The 17,529-nt window shown below is 39.2% G+C and overlaps 1 protein-coding gene across 4 annotated transcripts in view; it reads left to right on the forward strand.

Moving 5' to 3' along the window:
* tnn (tenascin N) overlaps positions 1-13,520 on the forward strand; it is a 32,844-nt gene extending 19,324 nt beyond the window's left edge. Inside the window, exons 9-19 of one of the 4 annotated variants that reach the window (XM_041054828.1) lie at positions 368-631; positions 2,775-3,038; positions 3,404-3,667; positions 5,435-5,698; positions 8,248-8,378; positions 9,030-9,168; positions 9,342-9,493; positions 10,028-10,124; positions 10,238-10,402; positions 10,987-11,150; positions 12,642-13,520. In XM_041054828.1, the coding sequence (XP_040910762.1) occupies positions 368-631; positions 2,775-3,038; positions 3,404-3,667; positions 5,435-5,698; positions 8,248-8,378; positions 9,030-9,168; positions 9,342-9,493; positions 10,028-10,124; positions 10,238-10,402; positions 10,987-11,150; positions 12,642-12,791 (2,054 nt within the window). In that variant the 3' untranslated portion in view covers positions 12,792-13,520. The remainder of the gene's footprint in view (positions 1-367; positions 632-2,774; positions 3,039-3,403; positions 3,668-5,434; positions 5,699-8,247; positions 8,379-9,029; positions 9,169-9,341; positions 9,494-10,027; positions 10,125-10,237; positions 10,403-10,986; positions 11,151-12,641) is intronic. The other 3 variants (XM_041054831.1, XM_041054829.1, XM_041054832.1) reach the window with 3 other exon arrangements.
* Positions 13,521-17,529: the final 4,009 nt, after the last annotated feature.

The raw sequence follows: 17,529 nt of genomic DNA on the forward strand, positions 1-17,529 counted from the left end.
AATTGCAGGGCAGCATTAGTCATTTGCTCAAATACATAAATTGGCCTATGGTTTAAGTTATCCTAAATTCTTGTGGTCATGAATATTATAAGTCTTCAAACAGTAGTAGTGCGGAAGTACTGCGAAACCCAGATAGTGACACTAGAGGTGGGGATTCACATTTTTTCTCCTACCAGCAATCATTTCTTTTAACAATTACCAGGATCTTTCCCTACACTTAACCAAGTAGTAAGGGTTGCCTACACTTGACAAACAATCAACAGATGGCAGAACTGTTTTTATGATGGTCATTTTGATATGACTTACGATATCAGTTCCTCTGGCTGTTTCTTGCTCTTTCTTATCTCTTTGCTCGTTTCCTCTTTAGACATTGATGCACCGACAAACCTTGTCACCACTGAGGTGACAGAGGACACCGCAACAGTTTCATGGGATCAAGTTCTGGCAGAAATCGAGGGCTACATGCTGAGCTACACCTCTGCCGAGGGCTCCAGTTCAGAGATCGCTGTGGGCCGTGATAGGGCCTCATACAGGCTGATTGGCTTGAGGCCTGGAGTTCTCTACACGGTCTACATCTGGGCCTTCAAGGGAGACAAAGTCAGCAGGAAGAGTTCAACAGAAGCTGAGACAGGTAAACTTTGAACAGGACCTGGGTTCATTACAGGAGCAATTGATTTGATCTTCTGTGTATCCCCACACAGAAGCCTCTTATACACAGGTAAACGGCGAAAGAGTAGGTTTAAAAGTTCATCTGATAATGCCACAAAGGTAAGACACAGAAGAAAAACTACTAACCCATCTTTTTGAACATACTGGTGAACCTGCACTGTCAAAACAAACATTTTTATCCTCTTTCTATCCACTTATTTAATGTCTGCACAATGACCTGTGATGCTCAGGTATCTAAAAAGTAGCAGAGTTTTTTTTCCTCTCATCTTTATACTCTGTGAAAGGAGGGATTTTTTGAGTTTTAAGTGCTTCTTTTAAGCTCCTTTGTGCAAAATACTTTTACCTCAAATATCCTCTTTGTACACTGCACCAATCATTTCCTTGTGGCCTTTTGTGTGTGGATTTTCTGCACAATTTTCCTGTCTTCTTTGTGGTGGTAAGAAGTAAAAAGCATCAGTGAAGACATTTTACACTTAGCATACTAACCCCTCTTTACCTAACTGCCAAGAGGGAAACTTGAACTCTCACTGAAAAAGGCTATTTAACATAATTAGGCTGGACACCTCATTTAAAGGCAGTTTAGTTTAGCCCGAGGCTGAATGTCCATAAGACGTTTGAGAGGAGTCAATCTTGCTTGGTCAACAAAGTCAGCTATTTTGTTTCTCCTGTGTTCTGCTGTCTCTTAATCCGCCTGTTGTGAAGGTTAGCAGCTGTTGCTGTCTGCTTGCATTTATGTTTCTGAAGAAAGGCAGCAGAAGAGCAGGTTTGAGTGCTGACTGGCATTTATCCAGATTATTTTAAGAGTTCAGCTGAACACAGGGATCTAAAACTTTAAGGACATTTACAAACAGTTCTCACATTTGTGCTGATGCATCTGTTAAAGACCAACTGTGTAAGTGTTCGTCATGGCCAGGAATAATCAATAATTGATGAATTTAAAAATTTTGCTTTTTCGCTTCTGCTGTTTTACAGTATGATAGGTTGTGGTGCGCGTGTGTGTGTGTGTGTGTGTCTTTCCTCTGTCCTACAAAAGAGCTTTTGATAGTTTTAGCCAAACGGGTAAAAACAGATCACTGCTTCGAGTTGCAGTGTTTGATGAAAATAACAAATGCTTTTTTTCCATTTTTATTCTTTCATATACAATTTTTAAATCATTTTTTCATCCATATTCTGATTTTTCCTGGTTCCTTTTGACGAGGAAAGCAGATACGTTAGCTCCTACAACCTCACTCATACATCAAACAACAGGAGGCAAATATCTGAAGTGGCTTGAAACTCAATTTGGTGGCTGGTAACATTAGCAGTGTTACATTTGGGATCTCAGCAACGTGGAGAGGGAGGAATAACTTTTACAAATTTATTTTAATGAGAAATGGAAGTGACTGAGGTGTTTGTGAAAAATCAAACATGAATGTGTCTCTATAGATGTGAGGGCCATTAACCAGCCTGTGTTATAGGTTACATGGACACCTGCAACATCCAGTGCTAATCTTGAAAGAGAGTGAATCTTACCAAGTCTCTGAACATGATATATTCTGACAGCAGCAGCATTTGGTGAAAAAGACTGTGAGGTATATCTGTATCTTATTGTAAGACATCAGTTCAGATTTTCTTAACATCAATAGTTTGATTTCACAATCTATTGTTTGCTGTTATTTTGTGCTGCTGTAGTTTGCATGTTTTGAAATTAACACAGCTCATGATTTACTTGCTTTAGAATCGCTGCTCACATACAGTAGCATGTGATATGATGTCAAACTTGGATTAAAAACAGAATTTGTCATATGTAGGGCCTTTTTATATTAAAATATTTCATGGTGAAACAATGGTTTTAAATTTACCTAAATTTAATTTTTAAAATAAACCACAAACAACAAATTTCAACAACAAAAGACTCAAAAACCATCAAACCTCCTCCACTCAGTTTGATCCAAGTTTCACATCCTCTCTAGTGTTTCTAACCTCTTACAAACTGACTGCAGGTTATCTGTAACAGGTAACTACACACTGTAGATTTGCATCAGTCCTGTGTAGTTTCTGTTATGTTTGCACTTGATGTAATGATGTCTTTTAGCAGTTTGTACTAACCAAAACTCCCCACGCAGACCTGGATGCCCCTACTAATGTCTTGGCCCATGATGAGACAGAGTCCAGCTTCAGGGTTTCCTGGGATCACACTGAGGCAGAAATTGATGGCTACGTCCTAACCTACAGCTCTTCTGAGGGCTCAAGTGAGGAAATCCCAGTTGGATCTGACAGCACATCTTACATGCTGACTGGGCTGAGGCCCGGGGTCATCTACACTGTCTATGTCTGGGCCACCAAGGGGGACAAAGCCAGCAGGAAGGTCTCAACTCAAGCAGAGACAGGTCTCAGATCTATGACTTTCTGTTCAAATCCAAAGCACTTAATTGTCAGAGTAGCTAATTTCAAATTTGAAGGAAACCCTTTTTCCTGTACTCGACTTCATAATAACTTAGTATATTTCTCTGTCAAATCAAATGATACACAGATGGGTGACAAATTAAAGGAAAAAACAACATACAGTGTCTTAAGTAAGGTATTGCCACCATGAACCAGCTAAACAACTTCAAGACTCTGATCCATTATGCCCATCTGTATTCATTGTGTTTCCCCACTCTTTACAGAGGTTTTCAATAAATTTGTCACCCATCTATATAATGTAGTTTGCATCAATAGTGTATTAATATCATCTACTAACATCTTCCCTTAGTACTGGATGCTCCTGCTAATCTCTTAGCCCAAGATGAGACAGAGTCCAGCTTCAGTGTGTCATGGGATCCGGTCCAGGCAGAAACTGATGGCTACAAACTAGTCTACAGTTCTTCCGAGGGCTCTAGTGGGGAAATCCCAGTGGGGCCTGGCAGAACCTCTTACAGTGCAACTGGCCTGAGGCCCGGGGTCCTCTACACTGTCTATGTCTGGGCTGTCAAGGGGAACAAAGCCAGCAGGAAGATCTCAACACGAGCAGAGACAGGTGTCAAATATCAGTTTTTGTTATAACCAAATTACCCAATCAGTACATCCCTGTTTAATACTTCTTGAAACACCCCATATTACAGTTGTTTTGGCAAGACAACAAGGCAACTCCCTTTCAAACTCCAAAAGAAAAAAATGTGTTTCTCATACGGTAGACCAATCAGAATCTTCTTGTTTGTTTAAAGCAGTTTTCCAATGTATCCCTCCCTCAGATCATCCATCTACTTTCCAACTCCTTATTTGGGTCCCAAAGAGCAAAGCAGCCCAGATGTCCTTTTCCCCAATATCTACAATAACTTCCTGTGCTCTTCCTGAGCAGTCCCATGCCAGCTCACAGGCGCAATCCCTCCACCATGACTTGAGACTACCCTGCAGCCTCCTCTCAGTCCATCATGTCAGGAGCATAAGGAGGACGTTCTTTGCAAATAACCAAAACACCTCCACTGGCTTTTCTAGAAGACAGGTTGCTCCATATATATTGTAGTTCTGCTTGGATCAGTTACCTCTTTGCTCTGTCATGCAGACAGATATGAGCCACCATGTTGAGGATCCTGACCTCAGTCTCTTGTATCCAACAATCTAATCATTTCAGTTACTACTGAAGGTTGGACTCAAGACTAACTCATCAAACCCAGACCTTTGCCTCAGACATACCTTCATGATCTGATGGGATGTCTGCATTACTACAGCCAGTTCTCATACTGTTTTGTCAGTCTCCTCCATTTCTTGCTATAACTTGTGGGTAAAATCCAAACTCTGGATTTACTCCATGGGGCAGCTGTCCACTCAAGACAGCTGTTGAAGAGGAGGACAGTGGAAGGCCTGGAAGAAGTCATTCTTCAGTTTGACAGCCTTCTTGAATGCTGGTTTCCACCCGTAGTTTCTGGGGTTTCTACAATCACAAGCACTCTTCATCTTCTAACCACAGCTCCATGCAGCTGCTTGTATGACAGAGATGAAGCTTGAAATTATTCTAGGCAGAGATACCATGCATTTTCATCAAGAGCAGACAGCCAAATATTTTGAGCAGTCTAAATTCTCCCTGCAACATGCAGATATACCATCAGAATCTCCAACTGTGAAACAGCTGGTATTTGTGAGTACCTGAATATGACAAATACCAGAGTCAATAAGTCTGGTTCCAAAGCAAATACTGAGTCCAGAGGTGAGCCCCACAATATTTAGTTGCTACCTCTCAGCCTCAAGCATTAGCTAAGGCTCTTTTTCTTCCATACTGGAGAAGATGCACTTTCAAAGAGTCACTTTTTTGGTGGAGTCAACATCATCTCAATGCGCTCTTTGCCTAACAAGTATCGCCCACAGGCCTGGTTCCAGGAATGGGCTCCCATGCTTCCAGTTTTCTCAGCTCTTGCTGTAACCAAGACTCTACCTAGAACTAGATGTTCCTCCCAATCTTTCTGGCCCATAAAAAAGAAAATTAATTTTCAGCGTGTCCTGAGACTTAATACAGTCAGAAATCAATGGATGTGGCCACAGATCTGATGAAAGTTCTGCCTCATGTCCTTTACATCACCTACGTTTATGAAGGGGCACAAAGCTATAATGTTTCTATGTTTGATACCGATTTTTTTTACCAATATGCTTTTAATTTAATCATAATTTTTCTTCATTCACTCACAGTCATGTTACTAACATTTGCAGAAAATGCTAAATCTTTTCATTTCCCTTTTCAGTGAGAAATGAAAACAGTACATCAGTTTGCATTTGTAGTTTATTAACTACCTGCACTAACATCTTCCTTTAGAACTGGATGCTCCTGCTAACCTCTTAGCTCGAGATGAAACAGAGTCCAGCTTCAGCGTGTCATGGGACCCGATCCAAGCAGAAATTGATGGCTACATCCTAACCTACAGCTCCTCTGAGGGCTCTAGTGAGGAAATCCCAGTCGGGTCTGACAGCACCTCTTACACTTTGACTGGCCTGAGGCCTGGAGTTCTCTACACTGTCTACATCTGGGCTTTCAAGGGGGACAAAGCCAGCAGGAAGATTTCAACAGAAGCTGAGACAGGTTAATACACCATGAACAGACAGGATTTTCAGTTGGTAACTTTAAGTCTTTCCTTTCTCTTTAAATATGAATCCAGCATCCAGTGAACATTCCAACAAGATCAGGTATAATGCTGATAAAATTAAAGTTAATAGTGCTGTGATCCTTTCTGTTGTGTTTTTAACACTTGTACAAGTTTATAGACTTCTACAAGTCATAGTGATACACACAGGCAAAGCATCAGTTTATATGAGTTAAAATTGACCAATAGATGCCAAACTATATTTCTCCAATTAAAAGAGGCTTTAGTCTGAGGTTTGTATGAACTAAATGTGAGAATTGCTGGTCTGTTAATGTTAAAATTAGCCCATAATTTTAAATCCACATAAGCTGAAACACACTCAAACAAAACTGTAAAACAATTATAAACAATTGGATAGCATGCCATACAAAAGTATACAAAAGTAACAAAAAGTCATGCAGCCTGATTCTTTGTTGTTTTTTTAAATAGCTTTCTTCCTACAGTAGGCATCAAAAAGCTGTGCACAGCCCATAAGCACTGCAGATGTGGCACTGATTTAAAAATTGCAGGGATCTTAGCACGGAGCTGGCTTTCCGTAACAAGTTCCAGGTACAGTTGAATACACAAACTCAAACAGGTTACTGCTCTAATACTCTTAAAAACAAAGACCTTAGTCAGAGAATACTGATAAATCATGGTCTGCTACAGCTGGCCATAATCTGGGGGAATAACGGTTCTACAGGAGCAGAAACAAGTTCCTATCTTGGAGCAGTATCGTGCAGATGCAGGAACACTCTTGCCTTTCATATGATGAGGAAAGAACTACATTAACTGTGACTGATAAGAAATCTCATGACCTTTATTTATGCTAAAAAAACAGCATTAAATTTGGTCTTGTACTTCTTTGATGTTTTATGTGACAATACTGGAAACACTGGCATTTATAGGGGTCAAGGGTTAAGTATCAGGGTTCAGGGAATAAATCTGGGTGGTTCAGAGAGAGTACTCTGGGATGCTTGCATCATGTTTGAGACTTGTTGAAGTTTAATTGTTTGGTGTGCTTTTCAAAAGAGCCAGTACTGTCAAAAACAGTAATTCACTCACACAGTAGTAGTCTACCACATCATGATGCTTTTAAGGGCAATCTGTAATTTCTCATGTCATATGATGTTCGATTTACTAAACTACAACTGTCTTTCAAAGTCAAAATTTGTTTACTCTAAACTTGTAAACTACCAGGAAGCAACAAAACTCCTGCTCTGACAGGAAATGCTTTGCACAGGTCACTGGGTATGCCTCATAACTTTGTGTGGGGTAAGAAAATAGCAGCGGCAGCACATGGTGAATGGGTTACAACAGGGGCATCTTTGTGTGAGCCAGATGATCTGTAAAATCACCTGGTAGCGCTGAGTGAAAGCTGGATCTTTTTCAATTAGGCAGCAAATGGCTGAGTTCTGGATTATAAACGTGTCTCGTTGTAACTCATTAGAAGCCATCATTGGCTGCAGACCAGCACAGTGTTGGGTTCAAATAGGAAAGCCATTGTGTCAAAAGAAGTCATGTGGGATGCATTAAAGTGTGTGTTATTACATTTGTGAATTTATTGGACCTAGTAACAGGCATCATTAATATGTCACTTAAAACTGTCTCAAACAGCATCACTGTGTTCCACAGACTTTTTCAGCAACATTGCTTTCCACTAATGATACCAGTGGTACCACTAAATTTGTTACTCTTCACACTATTTCCCCCCTGTTACAATTCAATTACCAGAAAAGCTGTTTATATTTTTTTTCAGTGATAGTAAAACTGACAAATTGGAGAACTCTTGCATAAAAACAGAGGGTAGCGTTTTTAGCCGATGAGCAATGAAACTATGAGTCTTGATTTGAATTAATAATAGATTGTTTGGGCTGATTGTCTGGGCTGATTGTGTACCTCATGGTGACATACACTCCTTCTAATTTCTCGAGCCACGGGGAGGTTAAGGCTCCTGCTGTTAAGGAAGGCGTCTTTGTGTCGAGCATATTATTTCAGCGTCTGCTTCATTTCAGACTTCCAAAGCATTCAAATAAGGGAGAGCATAACTGCCCATTTATCTGCGGAGGCAAATTGTATCTCTGCAGGTGGATGGTAGTCATCTCTGGTGTTGTGTTTCAGGTGGAGGGAGGCCAAAAAGCTGCACTGTCAAATGTATTAATCTTGCGCTCCACATTTAGGTTCCTGAAGTGAATAAGAAGTGATGAATATTGCACTGCAAAATTATTTGGTAGTATGTGGAAAACACTTGATTCTTATGTGAGTATGAGAAACAGAAACACATATAAAATATAAACACAACACAGAAATTATTAGAATGATGATTAAATAAAAACACTAAAATGTCTTTTTACTAACAGTTGATTATTTTTCCCAGTTTTAGTGAATGCGCTTGAGTATCAGCACCACAAAAAACCTCTATTTACCCAACCCAGAGCTGATTTTATAAGATGTATTAATGAATAAATCAATGTTCTTTGGCTGTAATCCACTCTGGTTTATGCCACAGATATCGATGCACCCAAGGACCTGAAGGCTACAGATGTGGCACTGGAGACTGCTTCTTTGACCTGGATTCCTCCTCTGGCTGATATTGAGGGTTATATCCTTACCTACAGAGATGAGGATGGCAACATGGAGGTACCATGAGGTTTAACACACACTTTTACTAACCTAAACAGAAAACCAGCCCAAACCAAAAGGTATTCAGATGTTAGGACTATCTATAAAACTAAAAAGATTAACTGTAAAGTTTCGATTACAACTGTTACGTTAAATTTCCCAAGAATACACCCTCACTTCCACTGTACAGTTGCTTTAAGTGTCCCGTGACGAAAGAGGAACAAAGAATTATGAAATACTGAGTTTTGAACCTCATCTTTGCCTTTATAAGCATGCAAATACATCTTGGAAAACAGTTTCTGCTTTGTTTGAAGAAGGCTGAGGCTAAAGATGCATGTTCCATTTAAGCTCTGTAGAACACTGACCTCTTGTGGCTAAAAATAAAACTAATCTACTAAAAGTGATGTTAAGCTCATGGATGAGGTGACTGATTTTTTCTTTGATACTTTAAGATTTTTGAGGAATTGAGGAGCCCATTTAATGCCTGTCTCTAATTGAAGTTTAAGACAGTCTCATCACTCATACAGTGAACTTGATCCAAGGTTATGTTATCAAGTTATGTTATCGGGAAAATCATACACTATACTGTACATTGTACAAGTCTGTTGTGTCATATTATACTAAGTTCTCAATAAGATTAATTTGTGTTGCTTTGTGTGTTATGGTCAGACTGTTGAGAAGCAGCTTGGAGCCAGTGAGAGCAGTTTTGCTGTTTCCAGTCTGGAGATGGGGAAGAGGTACATTGTTACCATCATTGCCTACAGGGGCAACAAGAGGAGCAAGGTGGTGGAGACCATCTTTAAAACAGGTCTGTACACACTTCTTCTGCCATTATTGTCCTCTCTAAGATCATGCTTAACATGTATGACACTTTCCTGTCCCAGTATGTCATTTTCTTCTCTTTACTGTAATGTGATTTTAGATATTGATTAGATTAGATATTGGGCGTTACTAATGTTCACATCTCATCCTCCTCCCTAGTTGGCCTCTTGTACCCTTTCCCCATGGACTGCGTTCAGATCATGAAGAATGGCAATAAGAAGAGTGGCATCTACACCATCTATATTAACAATGACCGCTCCAAACCAATTGAGGTCTACTGCGACATGGATACTGATGGAGGCGGCTGGCTGGTATGTCTTATTGATAAATTGCACAATCCAAAATATGGGGAAAAAATCCTTCACATAAAGTCTCATACTGTTCATAATACAATTTTTAAAGAATATAGTTGCAGAATTTATACCAGTAAATATTAAATGAGCACTCCTCCAGTTTTACCCAGGAATTTCAGTTTACTTTTCTCTAGGAAAACTACTCAACCTGTAAAAACTTGTATAATGTCTTCTGTGGAGATGATGAGCATCTGAAAAATAATCCTGATGATGTCCACACACTGTTGAGCTGCATAATGGAAAATATGTAAACAAGCGTGTTTGGAGCTTGACTGTAGAAAATATCTTGTTCCTTTGTTATTAAAATCTCTTTACTTTGAGTCCCCCCAACTTTATGGAAGTGCAATACTAAGTTGCTGGAATAACTCTTTAATGGCAGCAACTGACAGTTACTGCTACTGGCATTTTAGTGGTGGAAATAGAAACCAATAACTCAAAGTAAATTGTCTGACATGTTTGTGAAACAACTGTCACACTGTTCACAATTTTCAGATGCTCCAGCGTCGCAACAGTGGCAAGCTGGACTTCATGAAACGCTGGAGACAGTACATAGCTGGTTTTGGTGACATGACAGACGAGTTCTGGATCGGTGAGCACACCAGTGTTCACTGGGGTTCTCTGCAGACACTGAAACATTCATATATGAACAGTAATGGGGTACTTCCTTTCAACTTCACATCCCCTGTTTGTCTGTTCCCCCAGGTCTGGATAAGATATATGAGCTCACCAATACTCCTACTCAATATGAGTTGCGGTTTGACTTGGGCCTGGGCTCAGAGAGGGTCTACGCTGTATATGACAACTTTAAGATAGCTCCGGTCAAGCAGAAGTTCAAACTCACTATTGGCAAATACAGTGGAACAGCAGGTGGGTCTTTTGATCCTAAGGTCTTTTCCAAACTACAGGTAATATGAAAGACTGGGGCTGAGAAGACGATATGTGCAGCTTTCAGGGCTTATATTTCCTCTCAGACACTTTACTCAAATAGAAGAGAGAGCAAGGATGGCAATGAGACAGACAGAGGAGGGAATAAGCACTAGGACTAGGCACCCTACCCATCATTCTGTGGGATGTGAGGAAAGCAAATACACACCAACAGTAGGTGGGATATTTGTTTCAGAAACGTATACTGTATTCAGTCAGAAATAGACAGTAGCTGTATAGCGAAGGCGGTATCTGAAGAAGTCAGACAGATACAGACATTGCAAGTGAGGCACTGTGTCTACACATACCACAGTGTGGTGAAACAATATATACTGTGTATATCTCTCTTTTTGCATTTTATTAAATGTCTTCCATCAGGAAGTTAATGGAGCCTTAAGGAGTGAGCAGCAAACTCTGTAATATATTGTGTGCAGAGGCGCTTTGAGCTGCATGAAATCTGTTCTGTTAAATTTTGAACATTTTAACTGTGCTAATTGTTACTGCTGATTATTGTTGATGATTCCCAGGTGATGCCATGACCTACCATCAAGGCCGACCCTGGACTACTATTGATTCAGATAATGACATCGCACTGGGTAACTGTGCCCTGACCCATTGTGGCGCCTGGTGGTACAAAAACTGTCACCTTGCCAACCTGAACGGCAAATGGGGAGACAACAGACACAGTACGGTGAGTGAGCTGGGAGGCAGTTCTGCATTGCTAAACTGAGGTTTGTTGGATCATGAATGCAAAATGTAATTTTCTGTCATGAATTTCTAACAAGTCAGCCCTGCAGTTATCAGTGTGGGTTTAAAAAGGGTTTTAAAAAGAACGAAAAGTCCCCCCCAAAAAGAAGAAGGGGTGGCACAATCCCCAGCGTCTCCTGTCCACACATGTCCTTGAGCAAGACACTCAAACTCTGTTTTTTAATGTTCAGTAGCTTTCATGGTAGTTCCTTGCCATCGCAAGCCATTCACCATTATCCTTAGTAGTAGAGTAGTTTCATAACATGCAAAATTCATCATCAGCATAAATGCACAAAATGTATCATCAACCCAAGGGCATTAAATCATACTTTTATGTTACTGACATTAATACTGTTACTGAGCATAGGAGGTCTTGACGGTTTAATGTCAAGGACAAGATGTAAAAATGACTACGGTTTTCTATTGTAGTGTGCCTTAACTCCAATAGGTGGCAATGATGGTATTATGTTGTGAAACATTTAAGTTACCAGTTAACAGTCTTTGGAACTTGGAAATGAGGCTGTCAAGCATCATGCCCTCACTCTATCCATTCGTATTAAATTATTTTATTCCAAACTTTGCATAAAGTTCAACCATTTGAACTGACTTAATCATTGCAAGATACGCTGTATTCATTTTTCATAATCGTAAATAAGAACGCAAGTAGATCCTAAAAATGTTTACTCCCAGTGTTTGCCATTTTGAATCACCTCTTCAGCCTGAAATAACTGCATGAGGAATAAAATGCTTCTGCTAACTGATAAAAAAGAAGCGCAATTAGTAGTCACACAACTCCTACTCACAACAAACTGCTTCTCTTGCGATGACAACTGCTGAAATGATATGCAACAAACAAAAAAATATATCATTGTTATTTGGGATCCTTTCTCAACATCCTTCACACAAAGACAAAAAGAGTGCTGACCGGGAGGCTGTTCCCTGGTCAGCAATCAAAGACAGCTTCACCCCTGCCCACTCCTTGTTGTTTTGTTTTGGATTGTTGAGGTGAAGCTGAAATGGCCTGAATCCATCAGCCGTGATAAGAAAATACATTTCTCACACCAGCTATAAACCATAAGTGTTTTTTACCAGGCTGATAGGGAAACAACAACAGTTATTAGGTCTAGAGGAGACTGATGCTGAAGGAAATGCCGGGGGATTTCTCTGCTCTTGTCGAGATCTCATCCATAATATTGCCGCTGCAGATGTCTCCTGCAATGTTTGTCGGCGAAATGCAATAACAGTCAAAACAAGTTTGTACTTACATGAAATGAAGCCAGAGGATGCTATTTATTAGTGTTTGTCATTCTGCCTGTCTGTCATGGCGCCTGCCTCGCTTTTCTCGCTTTCTTCACAACGTCTCCTTCCAATCATTCTTTGTTTTCATACTTTTTTGCTGCCTTCTCTCTGATCAATCTGCTGTCCTGATGTTTAGGGAGTGAATTGGGAGCCATGGAAGGGCCATCTGACATCCCTCGACTTCACAGAGATGAAGATCCGACCTGTTGGAGCCTTGTCCAGCAGGAAGAGGCGATCGTTGCTGGCCAGAGGGAAGAGCAGAAACACAAACCTCCAAAAGAAATAAAGTAGCACCTCCTTCTAAAACCACAACAGCCATCTTCAGCCATGTTAACCTGCCATCACATTAGACTGGGATTTAACGTCTTATTGGTTTAGCTTAGATCACCTCTTTAGATGCTCTGACCACACAGGAATTCCCTCTGGTCTACATGCCTCTGTGTGTCTCAACACTTGGACAATATGAGTAATTTTTTTTGGGGGGGAGAGAGAGAGAAGGAGAGAAAAGCTCATATGCAATAGTAACTTATTGTCTGTTTGTCTACAGTGAGATTCATCGAAGAATTCCTAGGTTTAATGTGATTGTGGGAAAGCAGCAAATACAAAACTGCTTTTGAGTTGTTTTGAAGTGAATTAAAGTTGAACATTAATGAGTTTAGTCTTTCAGTTATAATGTATTTGTAATTTTAAAAACTCCTGTTTCACTGATTTTGGTATAAACCTCAACTATAAATCAGGAAATAGCAGATTTAGGTAAAATTGGAAACCAAGAAATCAATTTTTTCTCTAATTACTGCATTAATTTTAACTTTTTTTCTTAAAAAAAAAAAAAAAAAATCAGGGCAGCAGCCCAGGTTATTTGTATTATATTTGTTAATTTCATGTTCTATGAAGAATTTTCAGTAGCAACTTTTCCTGTGTTTAGTAGTGTTGTCATAATAACATAACTGTTAAAAAAAAAAAAAAAAAAGTGGTAAAAATGGTTTATGTGTTTTTGTTTTAGATCAGGTATCAACAATTAGCGAGTTAGTGACCTGAGTTTATTGATTGCGAAGCCGGCTGGCTGTGTCACATTAAGCTGCCACTGTGCCTCAGAAACTGTCACATCACATTAGTTCGTGTAGGACAAGCCAGGCAATAATAGTGGATGGCTGTCTGGAATGGCCATATTGCTCCTGCTTCACATTCATGTGATTGGGACAACAACATATCAATCAATGTGATGTGTCCCCATCAAACATCAGTAACAGTGAGGTTTGTTTGCCCCATTCTCAGGAACTTAATGACCAAAGTCTTGTTTTCAATCTGGAAAGCTGAAAAAGGTTATTAATACTGGTCTGACGCTGGCTTTATTACTTAATTACATTTTTTTTTTCAGCCTTTTATTACAAACTCTGTTGGTTTACATGACAAGGACGGAGCGCATCAATCAACCTGCTAATCTGCCAGAATTGATTTACAGTCCCTGCCCTCATGAATTTTGCATTGCCTACATTTTTTTCTCAGCCTTCATGGGCCATAAGGTTTTTATTTGAACCGATCCTAAAAAACGTCTTTTCAAGGACAGAAAAAAGGATCTTTGCTAACGAATTAAAAACCTTTATATGTTGTTTTTTTTTTTTTTTTTTTTACTAATTATATTATCAAACTGACATATAGCTGCTCATTTATATTCATGTCACACATCCACACAATAAAGATAAAGAGAAATAATTAAATAAATAAATAAAGGTTTTGTTATATTGAAGACATTGTCATTTGTCTTAGCTACAGTTTTAATTGTCATTAAAACACTGAGCAGTGAATTGTAAGGTTGATGAACACATGAATGCTGAAACTCCCCTCAGCTGATTTCCGCTATTTAAAACTCATTTCCATGGTACAAAACATTTTTTCATACTAGTGACTGCTCTCTTAACAGTTTCCCTATTCTGTATCTCCTAATCTGTAGACAGGAACAGCTCACCCACTGTCTGGCCAGGAACCATTTTTACACAGCTGCTAAAAGTGTATGGAAAGGATATAAACAGCACATTACACCATTTAAACACAAAAAGATACAGATTTTAGATAGGATCTACTAAAACAACACTGTACCACTTCAGGAAAGTCCTTCCTTCCCCAAAGGCCAAATGAAGAAGTGAGGAGAGACTATTTTTGAGTGTTTATTCATCCAAATCAAATAGGAGTGTGAGAAGCCTGGTGCCTAAAATTTGGCAGCAAATATTTCCAGCATAGCATTTCATTTCAACTTTGAAATGAAATGTCTCACAAAAGCTCATTGATGCGAAAGGCCTTTTCAGCCACAGTGATTGCAAATTACTTTAAGGAGATTGGTTCCTGCCATTGCTCTGTGAGGCAAGTGGTTTGCTCAGTGCCAGCATAAACAGAAAGGAGAGAAAGAGCAGTTTGCCTTTTCTCCCCCTCTTTCTCTCTCTGTCTTTCTCCTGTGTGTATATACAGTATACAGTACAGTATAAGCTTGCTGACGTGCAGACACAGTATGTCTGCCTGCGGTACCTTGACTCCTAAACCTTGGGTTCAGTGTGATGTGATTTTTTCCATGACAGAACTTGGTAATGTGGCAACAAGGGAGTGTTTGTTTTAAGGGGCGGAGTGAGAGCAGTTCTTGGAAAGAAAGAAGAAGTGAGAAGAAGTGACCAGAGAGAAGAGAGGGGAAGAGAAGAGAAGAGAAGAGAAGAAGAAAAGAGATTGCACACCAATGTTAATGTTAATGTTTGTTTGTTTTTTTTACTTGTCAAAAAATAATGATACGTTGTGGAACACCACTCTCAAAGACTCACCCTCAGGCCTTAAAGAATGAAATAAACAAACATGTTGTTTACATGCTTAGATTTAAGTTATGCCAGTACGTTGACAACACCGAACATCTCACGTAGGTTAGAACAAATTTCCCAAAGTACTTGTCTGAGTGTTGACATTGTCAAAGATGAATTGCTCCTCAAGCCAAACTGATTACTTGCATCAAAGATTGCTCTGCTACGGCCATCAAAAAGATGATTAAAATTACATGTTCAAGAAGATCACTAGAGGCAGAAGTGCTTATTAATTACATTGCCTCTGCAGCCTACAGATATGTTTGTTTACACAGTTTAAACCATTAGAAACCATCCTCCACCCCTTTTATGTGTTTCCTGTAATTCATTGCTGTAGAAGTGGATTTTGGTGTAATATAAAATTTGGATGTTCAGAACCATGCACAGAAGATGTCGCACTATATATGAATACACCAAAAATACCAAATCAAAATGCAGCTCTTTACTGTTTGTTTTGTTTTTTCTCACAAGTGCAGAGTGTCAACAGTCTGAGAAAATGATTATGGGCTTTGTTACCATTTTTGTGAGCATATTGTCTGAGTCCGAGCAGCCACGATGAATGAAGATGCCTGTGCAATTTACGACATGTTCACACGTAAACACTATGACTTTGTGTCAAAATTTAAAGGCCCTGTTAACTTCAGTTTATATTAGAAATTTAAAAAAAGGGGGATTTCACAAATATAGAAAAATACTTTATTTCTCTCCCTGTCAACTTCCACGTCGTGCTCTCTAATCATTGTTTCTTTATGTGTCAGGATAAATTATGCATGTAATGTTACCAACAAAACCCAGCCAGGGACATAATTGAAAAAAAAAAAAAAAGAATCCCCTCAGCATTTTTTCAACTGTGGAACAACAAAAACATGTCCTAAATATACAATGTCATGCATAATTCAATAGGATCAAAAAGGAGATGCTACCATATAGAAAACCATCCAGGACACAGCACATTTGCTGTTCAAACTAACAGCAGACAAGTCCTCCCACCTCCGCTCCCTCTGATCACAGCAAACTGTCAAAGGGAAAAAGAAAAACATATATATTTTATATCCCCTACCTTTTAATTCCTGCAGCTGATTTACATAGTCCCTAGAAAATGAGTATGGTATGTTCAAAGCGAGGGAAGTCAAAACACATTGAAGCTCGACATCACAAATACAGACTAACAGGTGCTGAGAGGAAAAGTGTGAATGGTGTTAACATGTTAAAAGAAAACAATGTGAAATCATTAATGCAACCAACACTTCAGGGTAATATACATTTGTAGGGCGGGGCTGTAAAAACACCCACAATACTGTATGATGGATGTGAAATGTGTGATAATGAGGATCAGTAACTCATGGTCAGCTGGAAACTGAATGCAGCCGGGAGGCAAATGAGATGGAATGAATTAAAAAATTATTAGCATTCATGTGTGAATTATTGAATGTGTTTAGCAGAAACAGAAAACCACAATTTTCCTGCCTGGCTGAAATGGCGGCAGAATACTTTAAGTAAGACATTATATAATAATATGGAAGCTAGCAATCACATGGTGTTACTAATTTTTTCAGCCATCCCATAGATTTTAAAATCAGTGATCCATTTGGTTTTAGATCTTTCAGCATGAGACTCCCTGCATCTCAGTTTGGAAAGCCAGACTAATTTTCTAAACCCCTTCCCAAAACTCACTTATATGTAAAAGCGTTTTTGTAGTTTTAAGGAATAATCTGACATTATTGGATATACTATTACTACTGTTACCCAAGTACGGCACATAACCCCTTGTAAAACCAGTCTTTTCCATTTTTGCAGATCAAACAAGCAAAATATAATTTGAGAAATTATTAGTAATTTTGTTTCTGTTAGACAGAGCTGACTAGCTGTTTCCCCTTGCTTCCAGTCAGCTAAGGTACGCTAACTGGCAGCTGGCCCAAGCTAGATATTTGCCTTACAGATATGAGAATTGTATCATGCCTCTCATCTAGTTTGACATGTTTCCCATAACGTCCAACTGTTCCTTCATTATTTTCTATCTTTTATCAGTTAATTTCCCCCATTGTTATCATTATAATTATGGTGTTGAGGAAGCCTGGCACAGTCAGTAATTAATAATGATAAGAAACAGTAAATTGACTGTAAATCTCAAACAAAACAATCCACAGCAGGTAATCTGAAGCGATACCACTCCATTACTACAGCTTT

Source organism: Toxotes jaculatrix, chromosome 14 (genome assembly GCF_017976425.1).
Source record: "Toxotes jaculatrix isolate fToxJac2 chromosome 14, fToxJac2.pri, whole genome shotgun sequence".
NCBI classification, from domain to species: domain Eukaryota; kingdom Metazoa; phylum Chordata; class Actinopteri; family Toxotidae; genus Toxotes; species Toxotes jaculatrix.